At 35.1% G+C, this 22,800-nt stretch overlaps 1 protein-coding gene across 1 annotated transcript in view; it reads left to right on the plus strand.

Moving 5' to 3' along the window:
* The first annotated feature begins 5,317 nt into the window (after positions 1 to 5,317).
* The window catches only part of LOC134796972 (protein O-mannosyl-transferase TMTC2), a 120,303-nt gene continuing 102,820 nt past the window's right edge, over positions 5,318 to 22,800 (plus strand). Inside the window, exons 1-2 of the mRNA XM_063769168.1 lie at positions 5,318 to 5,488; positions 16,296 to 17,103. Of these exons, the coding sequence (XP_063625238.1) occupies positions 5,400 to 5,488; positions 16,296 to 17,103 (897 nt within the window). The 5' untranslated portion in view covers positions 5,318 to 5,399. The remainder of the gene's footprint in view (positions 5,489 to 16,295; positions 17,104 to 22,800) is intronic.

Consider the following 22,800-nt stretch of genomic DNA (forward strand, 5'->3'; position numbering starts at 1 on the left):
TTTTAGATTGACCTGCATAGTATGAAAAATGCTCTGTTTGACTTACATATTCACCTCTCAGAGTATGGTCAGACGTAACCAAATCACTCTGCATAGAGAAAAGTACTTTTACGAAAAAAAAGAATGGTAAACACTGGCGCAACGCTGGCAGTACTTACCTACCTTCAGTTATTATCGGATATAATGCTCCAGTTCCTCTGACACTGTCTGCAGGAGATAACCGTACCTATATACCGTTCAAAAACGTTCTTAAACGCCGGTGTCCGATTCCGGGTAAACAAGTATATTTTCCTTCGAAGTCAGTCTGGGTAGATAATAGTGAAAATGCTTCCTCCGCCCAAGTCATGCGGGATTATTTACTCGTACCTGTATCTGATCCTTTGTCTATTTTCGCTCCACAAACCTCGCTTTATTTGCTCTAGCCGATTGGTTCACTCCGCCATAACAAATGAAACAGAGTTATTGCTCTTTTGTCCGGATTAGCTTCTTCACAAAACAATCTCGTCGGCGATTTCCTTTCGGCCAGTTTGTTTACTTTAATTTTGCTTAAATCACAATTTGTTCCTTAAATGTACGCATGTTGTTTCACAAGCAGCTATCAGAATAATATTGTTACTTTCAGTAATTATTAGTTAAGCAATAAAAAAACATATTACAACGATAGTTTATACATTTCTAATACTCGCATATATATGAGACTGAAACGTAATGTAAAACATATTTTCTCGCTACGTAACATTAACACCATTTTGTATCCACACAGAGTAAAAAAAAAAGAATTTGGACATTTGAAACGAGAAGTGTAAATGAACTCGAATTTGGCGACGACTCGGTGTAGTCGTGCCGCTATGTATATGCATATTAGGGTTCATGGACGTGACATGCGACTAATGTGAATTCATGTCCTAATGGTTAAAAAAGTGTTATATGTGTACCTATCCTAAATGAAGTTTATGTTATTTGATTTGTTTTAAGCTGTACTTAAGGCAAAAACCGTATTAAATTATGTAGTTTAAATTATATTTATACGGTTTGTAAACAACACTATTCGTCAATTAAATAAAATTTTTAGTTGGTGAAAGGTTGTAATCCACAGACAATAGTTATTTGTTTTACAAGGGGGCAAAGTTGTTGTTTAACCGCTTGTGCTAATATTGATACCCGAGCAAGCGAAAGATTCCAAAATTGAACCACGAGTGTAGCGAGTGGTTCGAAAAATGGAATCTTGAGCGTTGCGAGGATTTCAAAGCACGAGGGTAAAACAAAATTTGCCCCCGAGTGAAACACAAAATTTTTCACCACACCAACTCGAAGCAAATATTAAATGTAAAATATCAAACAAAATCAAACCAAATCAAATCAAAATGAATGTCATTAAGTATTTATCATCCAAAATCATCATTTAAAAGTCAATTCTACCAGCAAACATAAGAAAACAAACTCAAAATTTACATTTGATTACTTTGCCTCACATGTGAATAAAATGCAACTTTGATATCAGTTTTTGAAGTGCAAAGTAAGCCTTTCCGAGCTGGTGTGGTGAAAAAGATATTTTAGCTTGTCTTTGCTCCTTAATAGACCGGTCTTGGACGTCATTTTATATGAGAACCAACCGTGTCGGTAGTAGTTTTGACAAGTATTACTGCTAATAGAGTTGGGGTGGGGGTCAATATTTTGATGAATTTTTACATACTCGTAGTAAGTTCACTAGTTAATAAAGATTACAAAAGTTACGTACGTAATAAATGTGTAATAATACATTGACATATCCACTCACATGATTGATATGTTTCAGTGACCTAATATTAGTGGATATTTAGCGAGTTGCTAAATATACCAGGGTGCCTAGCCAAGGTGACATTTGTTTGCGCTAGGATAACGAAACGCTTTGTGTCTCTGTACGCTACGATCATAAACGATTAGCATGTTGGCTACTGACCCAGTGGTAGCGCGTTAAAAAGTACCGAGAAGTTGAACCTATTTTTGGTTTACTTTTTATTAGAGAAATGACCAATATTGAGCTAAGTTCACTTCAAAATTGGTAACCCGTAGTGAAAAGAGTTCCATAACTAGCCATGGAACTGTACTCTTAATATCGATATAGCACCATCAAATGTGTGACATCACTATTGTTTTTATTGTGTTGCATTTCCCAGAATTCATAATACTTATCATTTTATTTCGGGGACCGTTACCGGTATTCTGACTACCGGTTATAATTGAGTGTTTGTGTTTATGTCGCTAAAGCTCCGAGTATAGGTTGAACAATACCGGTATTCAAAAATATTATAGGTGTAGTCAATTGAAAACAATAGCTCTTTTGATACTTTATTTCTAAAAACCATTACCGGTGATACCTACCTGTCACTGTGAGTGTCAACAATGTCAACATACTAGATTATTTATTTCTGTTTTCAGTCAGCCATGCACCATGTTATCGCATGAGCTTTAATTACCTACATAATCATTTGTAGCTACTTATACCTATCAAGTGCAACGAACAGCGGTATTGAATACAGGTATTTCATAATGTACACAATATAGCGATAAAGACAAAAGCAGAATGACAACAATACCGCTAATTGTGTCGCTTAACTTCAAACTCGGTTAGCATGGTATAATAATATACTCCGCCTGGTACTCTATTCCCGTCTTTTCTAGGTCACCTAACTGACACAAGCCTACGTCATCATGCGACAGCGCTATATGATAATATGCGATAGCGCTATATATAGCGGCCATGTTATTGTGACGTAGGCCTGTGTCACTCTGGGAATAGAAGACCATGTTTTATTAGACCATGCTCGGTTAGCTTAAATCCATTCGACCCTCTCAGCAAACATCTACCCTATTACCTTTTCTTAATACCAAAATCGCATAATCTGACAGATGGATTTGTTACCCGAGTTTGAAGTTAAGTGACTCAATTTGAGTATGGGTAAGTATACAATTTAAACCATTATTCGTTCGACAGGTATTGGTTATATCACTATATTATTTTAATCAGGCAACAAGGTCCATATTAAAATAGGCTGTACGTGTACGGTCACAGTTTTATTTACTTCCTGGTGATATAATATGTTTTCTTTTGCGCCATTGCTTTAAATACTGCACAAAAAAGGCTGCTGAAAAAAAGGTGTTTTACTTCATACTTTGATTTACTCCACAACAGTCAAATTGAGACTGACGGGATTCTGTTATCGTGCAATTTACTCGTACATGTATTAACGTGAGCGAGGCGCACGATAAATAAAATGAAATCATTCAGATATCATTCTGATGTTAGTGTACGTTCGAATTGGCCAGTGTAATTCGGACAGAAATCTTGCAAAAAAACTTTAACCATATTTTACGATTCAACGTTGTTTATGAAATTAAAATAAAACAATATTACCTACTCGTACCTACCAAGAAACAAATAAAACATTTCAACAAAAAGAATGCTGCTTGAGAAAAACTTCACGTAAAACGTAGATAAAATGATTCAGGCTTAGGAGTAGGGATAAGAACAAACTAAGCATTTGCATTATATCAAAAATAATCCAGCTCTTTTGCTGATTCCAAATACACATTTTCATTTATCATTTAAACCGTCGCGAGATTGAAAAAGCCTTTAAAGTAATGAAGTTGGAACATAAATCTGCTTAATGTGATGACGTACGCGACGTGAATAATGTTCTTAAGGAAAACTCTGCTCATTGTTACGTACTTTTACATTTACCCCTTTCGGTTGTAAAGCTGCTTTGTTAATTTTCTTTCTGCTGTTGTAATGTGTGGAGTTTAAAGATAGAAAAAAGTTAAAGCAGCCCATAAAGGAGAACCTGGCTTTTTTTTTGTTGTTTGCCGCTATTTTTTGATTTTTTGTTTCATAGATTTGTTACGTACTTTTACATTTACCCCTTTCGGTTGTAAAGCTGCTTTGTTAATTTTCTTTCTGCTGTTGTAATGTGTGGAGTTTAAAGATAGAAAAAAGTTAAAGCAGCCCATAAAGGAGAACCTGGCTTTTTTTTGTTGTTTGCCCCTATTTTTTGATTTTTTGTTTCATAGATGGTCAACAAGATAATTTTGTACGACATTGTCGCTACTGTACATTAAGTTAGCGCAACTGATTACTAATTCGTAATGCACATTTATTCAATAGCTTCTCGGGATGTTTTTAATAAGCTTAAATATACATAGATACATACATATATATATACATAGATATAGGTGCATACATGTATAGGGAGTGCCGCTGAATAATACTTGACTTTTTCATTGTAATGTCAGCTACACTTGTTAGAATAACTCATAGGATATTATTTCCGTGAGACACGCTTTAACTCGATCGATCGTTCGTTCTAATACAGCGAATTAAAATTTAATTTAATTTTAAATGTACCTAAATCAAGAAAAAATACACATAGGATTTTTATAAGCTCTAGCAACGTCAATCTATTCCCACGCCCATATATTTAAATTGAATTATTTTCGTAGTCTTAAATGTTGTCTTAAACCTACAGAAAAAAATCACCCCTTATACGCCTTAAAAAGAGCCTACTACAACCGTAGTTGAGAAGCTTTTGTTTTCTCTGTAACCTGTAAAAAGGGCTCTCATGTTGAGAGGGTGGCAGTACAACAGCAGTTTTATGGCCACAATAATCGCTTAAGAACTTCAAAGTAAGTACATATTACTTATTCGTGACATCGCTGTCGCCATCATTGATGTAATTTTTCTCCATCAAGTTATTGTACGATTCAAATCAAATGAATCGAATGTAAAAGGATTAATGATGATTTGCCTGTAATGCCATACGATGACATAAAATGTAAAAAAAAGAGCGGTATATAATTTGACTTTTTTTTATCCTGCGATGTTCAGTAAGTTTAGTAAGGGATTTAGATAGAGGTTTCAAACGTTACATACTTTTTACATTTTTACGTGGGTGTTTCGAAATAAAACTAAGTATATACTAAATCTTAAATCATGCATTCTGGATAACCTCGCCAAAAATCTACACTAAAATGCCTCAGACCTACTAAAGGCAGAGCACATAAGTAAATACGTAGACGATAGTATTAATGCTCAATTTTATCATGACCAATCAATAAAACTATAGGTACCTGATGATTAATCAAATTACTTAGCGAAGTAAATTATGAGTTTGCAGACCTCACGATAAATAACAAATTTCAAATACCTATGGTACCGTAGATATATCCGGTACACGGTACACCTTAGTGTCATATACAATTAAAATTAGGATTTTGCTTATATGATTCGTTCTAACCGAGTATAAGAATGACTGATTTGACACCAAATCACTTATATTTTTTTCAAGGTTACTAATTCAAACCCTTTTCTCTTGTTTCAGAAATGGAGTACCTACAAATATTCCTGATGTAGACGTTGCATTGCCATGGATCAGTGGGTGACGGCGGCTAGCGCCCTGCTAGCGTTCCTCCTGTACTACAACACATTAGATGCCGGATTTGTCTATGACGACAGGTAGGGCGTAGACATAATCTTACATGCCATCCTAGCGCAATGCACCCGCGTTCAAATTACATATTTACGTGCTCACTGTTGGACAGAAAAGGCTAATAGTTTGCGCGATATAGCAACTGGTTGCCCTATAAATAAACAATTTGATTCTTAAATACATTTCTTCCACATTTGGATACATATACACACGCATACACGCAAGCGGAAGCAGTTTTTATTTCAACATGAATTGACTTGAGGACTATGTACTTCTTCGTTTGCATCGAATCAGTAATGAATATTTCACGACTACTACGCCAAATGACATTTATTACATATTCCTGACTTTGTATTTTTGATAATTAGTCTTGCGTGTTAAAATCTACTGCAATACTAAACAACGTTAATTACAGGAAGTGTTTTATAACTGGCAAATTAAATACTTCCTAACAAGATCTAATTGAGCACATAATGGGAAGTATTAATACCAATTAAAAACTTTCGCACAAACGTTCACGCTAACAAGCAAAGTTATCGATCGATCATCAGCTTTGATGGGCTGATTTAAAATGTTTATTCGTGTTCAGCACTTATTATAGTTAAATTGAACAAATGAGTCTTTTCAATAAGTCATTTCATTAGTTAGATAATTGTTCTCATGGGAATTGGAACATATCATGAAAGTTATAATTTTCCTATCTATCTATTCAGCCTATATCCACCCACCGTTGAGTTCGGCTTCTTCTTTTATATCTAGTAAGTACATACGATGTAGAAAAGGTCAACAGTTATTGTTGTATACTTAAAAAATATATTTATTTCGAAACGGAAACCGTATCAAAACCCGTTAAACTTTGAGAGGGTTCAAAATCTTATAGAAACTTTTCATTTTCTCTTTCTTCTAAATCTCTCGGAGCGATAATGAGGATGGAACGGAACTTTGTTCGTGTGCAACCTCTCCAGTGTTTTGTAATTGAGGGCTTACGTGACGCAGCCCGCAGCTGCCGCTGCCTTGCCCGGAACAGTTCGGTGCTTTGCCCAACTTTATCGACAACTTTCCAATCTAAAATGGCTTTTGTTATTTATTTCTTTGCGGTACAGCCGCACTATTCCACATTGTTCCCAACAACTAGAAAACCTCAATGCTGTTAGCACTAAATTAGTATAAGTTGCAGTGCATCTATGAACTTTAAGTAGGTATTTAACAAGCTGCAGACTTTTTGTAAAATACATTTTCTAACACCAGATACAAACCAAACACTTGTTCAAGTGTTTGGTACATTCACACGTAAAGCTATTTACTTTTTTCACTTAAGATCTACGTATGATAAACCGATTTGATGCTAAGCAGTTTTTTTATAAATAATTACAACTGGTTATAAATAGGATAAGGTATTGAATAAATAAAAATTGTTAAGTCCTAAAAGTGGAAAGTATTCATATTCCTTTGACATTTATTTGGCATCTTATGGCTGAAAAAAGATTAGATTACAAGATGAGAAATATTTTATAGTGTACAACCTCTACTTGAACCAGCTCTAGGTCTATAGTGAACCGGATGAGTGGACAATGAATCATTGAAATGATTATAGATAGATTAAATGCTAGGCCGGGCAGACCAAAAAAAAAGACCTAAAAAACTATGTTCTTTTTTCAATGAAAGACAACTTCAAAATCATTGAAAACTTCTAAGATCGGCCCAAAGAATCTGGAACTTTCTGGATGCAACGGGCATTAGTAATGAACTTTAAGAGCCAACAGGAGTGGTCATTCCTCCATACAAACGTAGTCCTCGTTTTCCTCCGTGGTTTTTGAAGCTAGAGCAATGATTTTTTCAACACAGATTAATATTGTCAATATCTGTGTCGGACCGTTTTGCTTTTTTTGATATTTTTGTTTTTTAAGGCGCTAGAGCCCTTCAAAAACGGCCAAAATGGCCTAATAGACTATGCCGCAATGAGAGGCGTGGTATTCAAAACTGATATCAATTAGCCAAAAAAGCAAAACGGTCCGACACAGATAATTTCATAATCATTTAGATTTCCAAATTTGGTTACGATTGGTTAAGTTTTGGGGGAGGAAAAAGAGGACTACGAAACCTCGATTTTTGTCATTTTTACGCAGGATTTTTCGCCTCAGCTGCAGTTGTCCCTATCGCACTAATTTTAGGGGCGGAGTCAAGTTTCTAAATACGTACACAGCCAGAAAAGTGATGGGCAATAGTCGACATTTAATGTCGATAATCTAGTGATGTAAGAAGTTATCGATAAACCGTCTTGTGTGAAAATATCTAGATCCTAAGATACAAGGGGTTTTGGGTTGAGAGTAGGGAACACATTTTTGTAGTTATGATATACAATCTATTATGAACTTTTTGATTCTAATATTTCAAATTAGAAATCAAAATCAAAAATATTTTATTGCATGGTTAAAATGGGTTAACACAATTTTTAGGTACCTACAGGCACGCTTCGTAATTGTCGAGCAATTTAGGGTCCTAGCTGAATTGGTTGTTCCATACTTACTCGTGCTCTATGGAATGTCCAATTTAGCTAGAACCCTAAATGGCTCAACAATCACGGAGCGTGACAGTACAAATGATTCATGTTCTGTATATCCTGCCCTACAATGGCGTTAATATTTGGTTGTCATGTCTATACTTCGTTTTTAAGCATAATTGAAAAAAAAAAGTAAATACTAATATTAACCACTAAGTACATAACTATTACAAAAAAAGCTAAATAATTATACGATTGCATGCTTAAAAAAGACACGTCACCTTCACTCTAATGCTAAACAAACGAAGAATAAGAACTAACAGCGATAAGACCGCCTGTTGCTACCTTTATCTACATTGTAAATCGGTTTTAGGGTTCCGTACCCAAAGGGTAAAACACGGGACCCTATTACTAAGATTCCGCTGTCCGTCCGTCCGTCTGTCACCAGGCTGTATCTCACGAACCGTGATAGCTAGACAGTTGAAATTTTCACAGATGATTTATTTCTGTTGCCGCTATAACAACAAATACTAAAAACAGGATAAAATAAAAATTTTAGTGGGGCCTCCCATACAACAAACGTGATTTTTGACCGAAGTTAAGCAACGTCGGGCGGGGTCAGTACTTGGATGGGTGACCGTTTTTATAAATAATGGTACGGAACCCTTCGTGTGCGAGTCCGACTTGCACTTCGCCGGTTTTTTTTAAATTTGTTTTTATGTTTGTGGTGTAATAAAGAATATTTTAGAGTCAGACCAAGAAAAGTCTACAGCAATTTTGATAGCACACGCAGTGCAAGTGTTATTTATATGTCATAATTTCATAGAAGCGACGTTTGAAATAATACTTGCACTGCGTGTTCTATCAAAATCGCTATAGATTTTTCTTGGCCTAACTCTACTTTAAATTACAAAGTAAGGCCTAAATTATAAAATAAGGCCCATCAATGTTTTTTTTTTGTGTTTATTAAACTTGATATTTTGTCTATAGTATTAGCGGACATGGCCTCAAAATTTAAACCCGCTTAAGAATCGGGCCTTATTTCGTGCATTATATACAATACTACCCATTTTTGTGTAGTCATTATTTATACTATAGAAGCATTGTTTGAGTAGCCAATTATTTAAACAGTATTTTTTTAAAGGGCAACGGTGGCAATATTTTAAGGTCTGGATAATAAGATACAGATCTTAATAAGGATATCAATGTAAGTGAATGTTACCATGACTACCAAACAAACAAATGTGATAGAATTTGCCAGCTGGCATTGTAACATTCAGACAGTTACCTATGTACCTAATCTGAAATATGAATAAATTAGTAATATTTTAAACAGGAAAGTAAACCGAATTTTGGCCTTTTGCTGGACACAATCACAATAGTAATTTGTTTTACAAGAGGGCAAAGTTTATCGCCACCGGTTGATGCATTTGCAGCACCAATGGTAGAAAATGCAAGCTCATCATCAACTGCATAATCGACGTTTGATATGACTATTGAATTCGTTTTTTTGCATTAAGGTAACAGATTTTGACATGTCTTATTAAAAATTACCATTGAAAAATAAGTCATAGCAAATATGTTAGAATTATAAATCATATTAATCATATTAATGAGCAAGAGCACCCTAAACCGGCGAGCGTGTATGAGGAATTTTATGAATGTGAAGGAAGCGAAAGTGGTATGTCAGGATCGTAGCAAGTGGAAATCCGTGGTCTCTGCCTACCCCTCCGGGAAATAGGCGTGATTGTATGTATGTATGTATGTATGTATTAATCATATACTTTTTTATATTCTTTTGCTTTCATAAGTAATATAAACTAATTTATGAAAGCGTTTTTCAATAATTATTAATAAAAAGACACGTCATGATTGTTTACCTTCTTTCTAATGCTAAAAAATAACGAACTATAATAACCGGGCCTTATTTGGTACAGAACCTTGATTTGATAGGTACATCGGATATTCTGGGCCCCTGAGTTTGTTACGTAAAGGACAAAATGGTGACATGTGGTTAGAGCTGATACTGTTAAACTAGTGATTCTGTGCGCTAAGTATAAAAAATAAGCTTCAGTGAACTCATTAAGCCTAGAAAAAACCCTACACCCTACTGCCACTTAAGTCAATCTTGAGTCTTTGAATCAATTTCCGTAGTAGTACTACTACTACTAAGGTACTAGGAGGTAATAAGGCCTATAGTAGGTATAATAAGGCCTACCTGAAAAATAATGTTCTTACAACAGTGTAACCGTGTTAGTTATTTGAGTAACATATATGTAAAGTGATACAATTAAAAGCTAACAGCAAACCAGTACATAAATTATATCTTATGTACTTCTTATGAATTACACTCTTATAAAGGTTTCGGCTAATTACGCATATGTGCATCACGCAATAAAATCTATAAGTAGGTACCTTCTAAAGTAATGAATACTCGTATTCTTAAAATAATGTTTCGTATAATAATAATACCCTCAGGTACCTTTATAGTATAATACTTAGAGGTTAAGTTCGTTGAAATTTAGATACTTAAATAAATTACTTTCAATCGGAATAGAGATGTTTTAGTGCCTTAAATTTTCAAATAAAATAAAACTAATATGATACTGGCAAATATTGGTCATATTTCTTGAGTACCTGGGCCTTATGAGAATACAGTAGGTATATGGTGCTTATAAGAATTATGTGCTTCATAAATCGAAGTAGGTTTATATAAACGTACATAGGCATTTTACATTTTTTTTTTTTAAATGAAATCTGTTTTTAATTCACAAAAAATAATACTATTACACGTTCTTAACCTAGTTATAATCTTTAATATTTAAGATTTTAGTAACTAGGATGAGGGGGACATATTAAATTTATTCCCTAATCTTAAGTTCTAATATATTTATTACTTATCATTATAAATACATAATGTCTATTTATGTGTAGGTATATGTATTATATTTATGTGCTTACTTAACTAATAATTATTCTTGTACTATGGTATTCAGTTCTTTTTTTATTATATACTTAATCTTATTAGGCTTATTACTTATTTCTAGTAAAACTCTATTAGGAAAGTTGTTTAGAATAGTAGGTAAGTATGAATTCCAAACTCTATTGCCATATTCATTAAATATTATGTGTGTAACTAATAAACACGATTTACCTATATGTATGTAGGTACCTACCTATACTTCGGCAAGTCATCTTTGACATTAGAAAAATGCAGCAAACTTAAAAAAAATGTAATCGACAATGATCGACCTCCCATTATAAATTAAATTTAGTGCCTTTTTCTAATGTTAAAGTTGGCTGTTGAGTGTAAGAGTATATATAAGTAAGTACACGATTTATTTTCCCTACCCTTTTGACTCATTATTTGACGTTATCATGAATTCTTTATAAATAAGTATCATAAGTAGGTACCCTACGTACAACACAAATGTCATAATTATTGTAATATTATAACCAGAAGTTTTGTAAACAACACGCAGGTATAACAAAAGGTATAGGTATACTTGAATAAAGGTAGATGAATTGCGTGCGGTCCAATAGGTAACCACAACTCACGGAGTCCAAAACAATAAGCTGATCAGCAAAGTCAAGTAAACAAAGCCAAGTCACAGTAGTAGAAAGATTATCGAGTTCCGTAAACGTAAGCCGGGTCAAAAAATTCAATCGCAACACAGTAAGTAATAAGTGAACGCCTCGTGGCAGTAACGCACGAAAAATGACATTGCAAATTGTCGGCAATGAGGCGCGCGCGGGTGCAAGCGTACGCATCTGTGTGCGTGCATTACACACACAAATACAGTCTCTCACGCCCCGTCAGAGCGACGGGTATATTCAGCTTGAAATCTCAAAATTGACTTTTAGCTCAGCTCCCGTTTCGTCTTAACGGGCCGTCACAATAGATCAATGCTGGTCGATGCGACACTCAAAGGCCCACAACACCCCAATAATAATAATACTAGACTTGCAGACAGTCATTCATAAAATAGTAATGATTATAATTAAACAGTTTTAGTCTGGGTTCAGGCGGAGTATGTCACTTTCTTAGGACGTCACATTCTGAGGACGTCACATTCTGAGTTCGTCACTTTCTGAGTACGTCACTTTATGAGAACGCCACTTTCTGAGGACGTCACTTTCTGAGTTCGTCACTTTCTGAGTACGTCACTTTCTGAGTTCGTCACTTTCTGAGTACGTCACTTTCTGAGAACGCCACTTTCTGAGTACGTCACTTTCTGAGGACGTCACTTTCTGAGAGCGCCACTTTCTGAGGACGTCACTTTCTGAGTACGTCACGTTTTTTAGCATAGGTACGATATCATCATCATCATCATATATCCAAGCAGATGAAGTCGCGGGTCGAAGCCAGCGCAACATATTATCTACAGTCCGTAGATATAAATCTCTCCATAACTCTCAGAATGACCTTCGGATTTTAGAAAGATACATCGGGTATCGGCGGTAGCACGCGAAGGTGATACTGTTGTTCTGCTTTCTTACTCACTCGCAAAAAGTTAGGGATACCTATTGTCTCAATGTAAAACGAGCCCTAATTTAATGACGTTATGCTTAATATTTGGTTGAAGACTATATTGCTATTTGACTTTTTGTCATAATCTAAATAAAATAGAATCTGAATTTGAAAGCAGAACGTCACACCGTCATTTATTACTTCTCGCTGAAATTATACAGAGTGGTAATAATAACAGGCATATTTTTTTGTAGGTAAGTGTATTTTTTATATTTTGTGTTTTTTTTATTTAATCTCTAGTTTTAATTAAAATTTACTTTAACATAAAAAAGTCAATTAAAACAAAAATTTTAAATTTAATTTGTAAATAATTTTACAGTACTTAAAAGTCACATATTTTAATATGAATCTAAATATTTACCTACTAGTTATGGTGGTATTAACTACTCTATACAGGTTGGTACAAACCTCAATGTCCAAAATTTTTAAGTGAAAACTTCTTTAGCGGCGCTGTGCACTTTTTGTGATGGGGAAAAAATGTTAAGCTCGCGACAGGTCACGTGACCGTAAGATTCGTAAGACGTAAGACGGACACGTGACCTGATCGAAAAACTGTTAGAATGTCATTGAGTTTTCACTTCTGCCGGCACTCCCGGAGTGCAACCCGTTGTTGTTTTTTTTAGATTCTTCACTACGGGGGCTATCAGATTACTAATTTGGGAACTTTCCACCTCGATTCCTTTGACCGGTGACTCTGTCAAATTATGACACTTTTTTTTACCTTTAAAAAAACTTTGGGACTAGCAGTTTCTAAAATAACCAAAAGTCGTTGAACTCGCATGTTTTTTTTTAATTAGGTAAAATCTAAACTTGACCTGCTTGAACGTAAAACTTTGACTTTTGTCTTTTTTTCCAACTCGCAGCCAAGTGAGGATGCTGATTTTTTTAAGCAACTGCGTCGTTTGTAAAGGATTATGTTATAAAAAGAAACATTCAAAAAAGTTCAATAGTTTTTTTTAATAAATTAATTGGTTCGGCCCGGAATTTCTTAACAAAAGTTAAAAGTTCAAAAATTCATAACTCGAAAGCTACGAAAAACCGGCTAACATATTCTATAATTGAATTGAGGAATCTAAAAAAAATTTGGACGTCGTGGTATAGACCACCCTGTATAGTTTTGAGTGTTGGATTGCAAGTTGCAACTAAATTGATCAGTACGACACTGTCATTTTCTATTACGCGAATACGTCCGATTTTACCCGAAAAACGAAGTTCATTCTGAGAGTTAACGGACTGTAAGTGGTCAAACAAATTTGTCATTAAATAAGAACAATAAAAACTACACTCATCCTTTTCTTTTGGGTGCTAGTACTAGTGTAAGACAAAGATAGTATGTTTATTTCTGTCTATGTTTGTAATGAGACAGTCCTTTGACAAACTTTATAACCTTTTTGTAGTTTCGGATTTTAAATAGAAAAAAAATGAGCGATGTCAAATCGGCGACATGATAGATTTTTATTGTCAGGCTAAAAGTACAATGTAATATTAATTTAAAAATTCATCGTGTAACCTATATCGGAAGAAAACAAACAAATAAATTACATTAAATATATGCAGAACATGAGAACTATGAGAGTATGGATCACTCCATACGCAGAAGTGATTGATGGCTGAACATATATTCTGAATATGCCGTTGCCGATATGAAGAAAAAATCCTTTGACGCCTATTCTCCACAACTGACACGAGAAGAAATATTGTCTGAACCAAAACTGCAAGAGCTGATTTTTATACGCAGATATCCAAAATTTACACTATCATCAGAAAAAAAGACTTGAGTTTATGGAGACATGACAGAAGACGCGGTATGTTGAAGAATATGTTGTCACGAAAGGAGCGGCAGTCCGTTTAAATGTAAATATGTGGGAATGACCTTCTACTGGTGTCAGCGAGCTTGCCATGATACCTTCACCAGCTAATCACAGCGGCGAATGATAAAATCATGGTTCCTACTGTGCGAAACATTTATGTGTATTGAATCGAAGCTGTTGCCGGCCTAACTCCAATCTGTGGCTAAATGTTTTGGTGCTTGTAGTTTCTAAGTATTCTGAATTAAATAATGATTTAAACATAATTAGATTGTATTTTTATTATGTATTTCTCTATTTTTCACTTTATTGCACGAAACATAGGACGTTTTGCCAAATGGAATTCTCTACCAGTCAGGCGTAAGGCAAACAGAGATTTGTATTGGTATGTAGGATATAAAAGCGTACCGTATGTCGAACAGCTAATCTGGTTGCTGGCAGTATACATTTTTCGTGCAGGTATATTATACTGTTAAATCGTACCTATGCTAAAAAACGCGACGTACTCAGAAAGTGACGTCCTCAGAAAGTGGCGTTCTCAGAAAGTGACGTCCTCAGAAAGTGACGTACTCAGAAAGTGGCGTTCTCAGAAAGTGACGTACTCAGAAAGTGACGTACTCAGAAAGTGGCGTTCTCAGAAAGTGACGTACTCAGAAAGTGACGAACTCAGAAAGTGACGTCCTCAGAAAGTGGCGTCCTCAGAAAGTGACGTACTCAGAAAGTGACGAACTCAGAATGTGACGTCCTCAGAATGTGACGTCCTAAGAAAGTGACATACTCCGCCTGAACCTTAGTCTGCGGGTGAAAAAACGCAGCAATTAACTAATTACCGCACGCCCTATAAACATAAATAATTGGTAACACCATTTAAAAGAGTTTACCTTTATCTATGGATAAATGTTTAGATGTACCTAAATTAACGCAGTTTTAGCCGTGATGGTATTTTAAAAGCATTTTTTGAAAAAAGTTATACCATATCAAAATTGTACCTAACTCATGTAAAGCATAGTCCTTCTCACAATTTGCAATACAATGGTGAAATGTAAAAGATCATTTTTTCTCTCTGCATAGTAAGCGCGGGTTCGGTCCCTATAAAATTTTATTATTCAATCGTCTATATCCCTGGCTTTCCTCTTCAAAGCAGGAAGCACAAAGGGATTGAATGCATTAGAAATCAAATTATAGGTCCGTACGAGATATTTCTTCCAGATGTTTCGTTTATCGCAGTTAAAGACAAAGATAATGTTCTTATCGAAGTAAAAATAATACACTTATTATAATGTAAAACATCAACAAAAACTCCACAGTCAATTAGAGTAATAATAAAAGTGATCTGTTGGCCGTATCCCTCAGCCACCCCGCGGCAAATTCACACATCAGCCGGCAAGCTGAAATGTACGGCTCACCAAAATCAATCCCAAAGGATAGATTGGTACGTTTAAACGTGTCCATTATTTAGACGGTATTCAGCCGGCAAAGGGAAGGACGAGGCTATAGGGCAGCGGGCCAATCGTTCGGGAAAACGTCGTATGAGATCCGAGCTCAGCGATCGAACGCGCGCCGGGTAAGAAGGCAATATTTTATTTAAATTAAGCAGCTAGGGACGCGTGTTTGGATTTGTTATTTCGCAAAGGCGGATGAAGGTATGGGTTTTCATAGGCAAATAAAGGAAAATCCTTTATTTTATGAAACCAAATCTGCATTGAGAACAATAACACTCAAGTGGGGTATATTTTTATATATTAACCCTTATCTTGACTTTGCGCATCACAAATGACGTAATAAAACTTAAAAAAAAGTGATCACGACGATCTATGAATATGTCCTTCTTTTTGTTGGTTTTTTTTACTCTTGACCGAAAATAATATATGCATTATATTAAGTAACGGTTTTCAAACATAAATTTCCCGCGTCCACGCATACTATTATGAATATTCACTTGCCTTTGATATGCTATAACTGGGACAAACTCAGATTGCAATTTTATTTTGCAGACGGGCGATCCTCTCCAATCCGGACGTCATCGGACACACACCGCTAAAGGCACTATTTGAAAACGATTTCTGGGGAACACCGCTCACAGACCCAGGTTCACACGGTTCATATAGGCCGCTGTGCGTCGCTACATATCGGCTCAATTACGCTTTTAGTGGATTCAAGCCATGGAGTTTTCATTTTCTAAACGTAGTTTTTCACTGCATAGCGTCAGCGCTCGTTGTTGTTTTGGCCCGCCGACTGATGCCGAGTTCCTGTATACGAGTGGGTGCGGCAGTCGCTGGGCTCACCTTCGCAGCCCATCCAATACACACAGAAGCAGTGGCAGGCGTCGTAGGCCGAGCGGATTTGGCGGCTTGCAATTTGTTTCTCATAAGCTTCTTACTGTACAGCGAGCACATCCGATTACGTGAACAACGCCATAAACGATTATGCAGACATATCTTAAAAAATAATTTAATGCGAAGATCGAGCTCAAGCAATGATCAGCCGTTTCGACTAAGTTGCCATAGCTTGGTCCAGCACGTCATGATGAACTTTCGTCGATTATTGAAATGTGGTAAAGCGGGCCCTATGAAAGTGTTAAATGCCTGGGAAGCGAAATCCGAGGCAGTGAGACTGAAGTGTCAGTACAGTGGCAGTGTCAGTGAGGACTCTGGTGAACTGTGGCAGTGGATGACCCTAGCAGGAACTCTTTTGTTTGCCGCGGCTGCTACATTATGCAAAGAGCCCGCCATCATGGTCTTGCCTCTTTGTATATTTTACGACTTTTTGAAAGGAAATCGCCCAGAAGATCTCTACGCAAAGGTAAGATTATGTAATGTACCTATACAGTGTGTGTCTTTCATAACGACACTAATTTTAAGGGCTGAAAGTATAAGTCCTAATGAACTGAAATTAGCATATTTAGTTAAAAAATAAAAAATAAAAATTTTCATACAAATTAATTGGGCACGCAATGTATCAGTAATAAATTTTATTAAACTTAACAATTGACATGTGATTTCATTGAAATTTCGCTCTTAGTGACATCTGACACCTATTACAATTACCTACATCGTACATGTCGGTGACACTTTTGATTGACAAGACCGTCAAAAATCATGACAAGTGACCTTGTTCGTAAGAAAAGGACTTAACCGCCCTGCTATCGCGAAACACTTTGCGAAGTTTCTCCTCTCTTTCTCACTCACAAAAGTTGCTTGAGGAGAAACTTCGCAAGTGTTTCTTGGTCAAAGTTCGATTGACGCTAGTCTAGCATCTTGCATAGCTTCGCCATACATTAGAATCATATCCGCTAATTCTTGCGAGGTATAAGGCGATGGTCGTGGCATTTTGGCAAGAAAATTATGACATGACAATTTCATGAAAAAAGTCACCTAAATTACGTCAACCTACCTGCATCCTGTCATACCAGCCAGTGCAGTCAAAGATTGATGTAAGTAGGTAACTTTGTGTTAACTAAGAAGGCGGAATCAGATAATCGTTTCGTTTAAGTACCGATTGACAACTTCACATTGATTGGGTTGAAGTGTCAAGATAACATCGAGTTTGTTGATCAACACAGACATTCGTAATAAATTTAATAAGCATGTTTGAACTAGGTAATGTGATTTCTAAGAAGTGATAATAAATGTATGTGCAGTGATTTTTGATATCAGTCTAGTTCAGTGAATATTGCGATTCATAAATGTGGTGGCTAAGACACAGAAAGATTTGTTGATGTAAATTTGTTGTGCTAGTGTGGTCAAAATTGCGTATGTTTTAAATTGCAGTGTTTTCTAGTGGATAATTCAGTAAATAAGTTAATGTGGGTAACAGTTCCGAGTTACTTTAATGTTTTGATCGAATTTAAATGGAAACGAAACTAGGTCTTCCTCTCTGAAACGTCAAATAAATGTTTGCATTACATTGCTGCTCGAGAATTTTTAAAAATTAATTACTCTTAATAATAAAAGGTAATCGTTATATTCTTTTGATAAAACTGTTAACAGCACTTTAAACTATCGTAACTTAAAACCAATGTCGTTATGAAAGACACACACTGTATAAGTTTAGAGTAAAGTAACCGAATTAGTGACACAACAGTTTACTACTGACAACTGGTATTGTCTACAGTTTTACGAATACAGATATACTATAACTTATGTATATACTTCTACAGTTGGCGTTTTAAACTATCTTCCACATTCTAACTGTTTCACATATAAAGTCATATCTATTAAAGTAAACAATATCCCACCAAAAGCATTTTCATGTAAAATGTTACCAAGTTGCCGTATGACTCGCATTTTCAAAAAGTTATCAGATCTTATGTAGAGCCAAGCTTAGAATAACTCTATTTACATGCCCTCACGTTTCAAACTCCTGATAGGCGTATTCTCATTTTAATAATAGGTTAATGATTAGATCTGGATTAGATACATATCTGATCTGTCAGTGTCAAACATTTTTCTTTGGGTTGAAGAGACCAGAGCCATATCTAGTCCAGATCTAATTCGTAACTTGTTATTAAAATTAAAATACGGCTGTTAGCATACATAGAGAAAAATTACAAAGAGTGCTCACTCTATACCGTAAAACGGGGTCAACAGAAATCGCGGGGTGAATAGAGAAATTTTTAACTTTTTCTTTCAAGTTGTTATATTTAAAAACGTACATCTCTAAAATTAGATTTTTTGAAATGCATATATTGTAGACTATTTATTCTTTACATTGATACCAAAAGAACTTAATCAAACTGCCTAAAAGTTAGATTTTTTTGACTCTAAAGTAAGGTCTCGCCGAGGTAAGAAATGAAGCCTGACTGAACTTTGTTCTAGCGGTAAATGTTTTGACATTAACTAAGTAAAAGTTAGCTAACCTGGTAATATAGTATCTGTAGTACCTAAATAATAAATAATATCACTAATTTTCTCTATAATAAAGCATTTTTTTGCAAAAAAACAATAACAAGCAAATTTACGTGATAAAGGGGTCAGTGGACACGCATATGGGGTGAACAGTTACGCCATAGGGGGTGATTAGATACAACAAAGGGGTGTAAAGACACGCCTTGGGGGTTAAAAGACACGATAAATTAATTTTGTGTCAAATAGCTGTTTAACAGATATATATACCATTTGCCAATAGAGTATCCACATAATAATTACCAAATTCGATGCCTATGACAACTAAAACTTAATATTTCTATTCACCCCTTTCTTGTGTCTATCGACCCCGTTTTAAGGATATGCAGAAAACAGGTAGTTTTCTTTGATTTTCTCTGAATTGGGTAGGTAAAAATTTATTTCACAAATGCAAAATTAAAGAGCTAACCAAGACTCAAAAAATGATATCAAAATTATTACTTTTATCATTTGGATTTTTGGCGAAAATCGTCCTTGAAGTTGAAAATCGTATCTTTTCACCCCGTTTTACGGTACATCAGTTTTAGTACCAAAACGACTATTATTTTCGTAGTCGACATCTAGCATCGAGTAGCGGAATTATCAGTACTGCTACTTGACAATACACGTTGCGACAACCGAAAAGTCTAACGGCGCGATTCGGGAAATGAATTAGAGATTAACTAGATACGATATAGTAAAGATAATATTATCTTTACTATGTCATATCTATTGAATCTCTAATTCATTTCCCGAATCGCGGGCCAGCCGCCATAAGGTACCTTTTGCCGTGGAACGTCACATATATTTAATATATCGTATGTAGTTAATCTCTAATTCATTTCCCGAATCGAGCCGTAATGCTCAACAATTTTCCGCTAATATTATAACCGGATTAACCGGAACTCTATTTTCGGCTTCTTCTGCTTCTAATATTACTTTTGTGGTTCAATACAATTTTCGTGAGTCGCGACACTTGAGACATCTAGTATCAAGTAGCGGTACTGATGTTTCCGCTACTCGATGCTAGATGTCGACTACGAAAATAATAGTCGTTTTGGTACCAAAACTGATTTATGGAGTGAGCACTCTATGCTTACTATATTTCTCTATGCCTGTTAGTCAAAATAATTATGTGAGTTGGCCGTTTCGTTACTCGGACTGTCACTCTCTTCATTACTTTTATGTTATGACAATAGTTCTTGTAGTAACGAAGTCACACAAAATCACCATTAGTTTTAAAATCACGAATGCAAACAAATTAATATTTGCAGGTACCCTCATTAAAGTAATTAATGTAAAACAATATTAAATAATGAACTACTTATGTACTTTATTACTTCAATAAGCACAAACACGGCCGAGTAACTCCTACAATAAGTTTCGTAGAGATCATTTACCAAAAACTTGAATATGCGGGGGATTCAAGTTTGTAAAGCTAGAGGGACGGCTGCTTGAGCATTGATATTATATTCCGCACAGTAACCCAGAGTACATTAAATCCGTCCTTTGTACTGTATATACTGGTTTTGCGGGCTGTATAAATACTTAAATAGTTGAGTTAAGTAGGTTTCTGTAGATTTTATCACAAAATTCTAAACGGATAAAAGATTTTGAAGTATTTTTGTTGTCGTTAAATACTACTTTATTAAGTAAATACCTAAGTAGTAAATTAAGAAAATGCCAATTAATTATATTCGGATCATTAAAATGGTTAAGTATTTGTTTCTTACGATCAATAAATAGGTAATATTTTTGTTTAGTTTTGTTTTTGGATTTTTATCGAAACAGTTTACTTTTTGGGAAAAATACGCACGCTTTTCATTGCATAAGGCTGTGGTGACTAAAAGTTCAAGGTCCTTATAATATTGGTTGTGCACATTCCACCCTGTACGCTTTATGTAAATACCCGGTTATAGGGTATTTGAATATGACTACTAAGTAGTTTCTTTTTTCGTACTGTAAAAACGACTTGCCACAATGGAATTTATATGATATACTAGCAAATGACGTCACGGTCAGCTTACTTACTCTTTATAGTTCTACACGATGTATAAAATACAAATGACGTCTAAAAATTACTTCTGTCTACGTTTGTTGGTGCTTTATTTCATGCATGGTGTGAAATAATTTATTTTACAGTACATATGGTCCTATTTTCCCGCACTAGTGAGTAAAATAGCACTTTTCGTGCGTATGTCAAAAGTTTAAAGGGCCATTTGTACTGTAAAACGTTGTACGATACACGTGCAAATAGGTAATTCGCAACTCGTGTCGATTTAAAACACTCCCTTCGGTCGTGTTTTAATTTATCGCCACTCGTTTCGAATTTCCTCTTTTCCGCACTTGTATCGTAAATAACTATTTCATATCTCATGCTCTGAAAGTGGGTCGTTGTTGTTCTAAAAGGTGCGCAGAAAGTGATACGTTTATGCTCTAGCGCAGAAAAGTGGTGTACTCCTCTGCGTCCCCGTCCCACGAACAACTGGGTGGAAACAAAATGGAAAAATAGTGTCTTTATTTCCTCGCCTGTAACAATTGGTAATTGTTTAATTTTACTAATACCACGTTGATCCTTTTTTTTTATAAAAAACGATGAAAGTAAATTGTTAAAAACAAATTATTCTTAATTTCTTTCGTTGAATTCTATTTACTCGATTTCATAAGACTCGAACCAAAAGGAATACACCAAAAATATTTTTTTAAACCTTACACTTGCGTAAATGAGCAAAGGCAGAATCGTATACAGCCACAGTTAAACGTTTGTACGATATTAAATTGGTTTTTAAAGTTATTTAGCACTATATTCATAAAAATAAAATAAAATACAAGATAAAAATTTCTTATATTATTAATTACATTGTTATTTAATATTTAAAATACTTTTATTATGTTATTGCGTGGTGCGGCGTACCAAGGTCGCGGTGCGGTCCGGTAGTCTGTGGCGGCTTTTAGAACGAAAAAGTATAAAATTAAAAAGTATGAGGCAATCCCGCTGATTTTCACACTATAATGAACAAATCATTTTAAAATTACTGCAGTTTGTTAAAAAATGTGTGTTTTCGTAAATATGCAATCTGAATGATTTTCGCTAGGGTTTATTAATCTTCACACATGTAAAGTCTCCGATTGCAAGTAAGTCCTAAGGAAAAAAATCATGGCCGTAGGTATATTGGGTACTTCAATTACTGATTTTGCGAAATTGCCTTGTCTTGTTTGGTTTCCTCGCATTCGATATGAAAAGTAGAGTGTTTAACTCGGGTGAAAGGCACCATTTCCGTCTCGGACTATTGGCGCTCTCACTGCGTTCGAGCGCCAAACTACCTCGACAGAAATGGGTGCCTTTCAACCCTTGGTTAACAATCTACTATTTAATACAGTCATCATACATATTTAATTGTTACCCGTTAACAAATTTATTTTCGCCTTATTTAGCAAATAATAAAATAATCTATGAGTCAGAAAATAACTGTACAAATTTCGAATAAATATTGCGTAATTTGAATATAAGCAATATTCATTAATTCGCAGAATTAATGATTATACACGGTGTGGCCTGTAACACGAGCAAATAATTAAAACATAGATTGTACCTACTCCTCAAACAGTGACACTT

Source organism: Cydia splendana, chromosome 1 (assembly GCF_910591565.1).
Source record: "Cydia splendana chromosome 1, ilCydSple1.2, whole genome shotgun sequence".
In the NCBI taxonomy this organism is placed as follows: Eukaryota; Metazoa; Arthropoda; class Insecta; order Lepidoptera; family Tortricidae; genus Cydia; species Cydia splendana.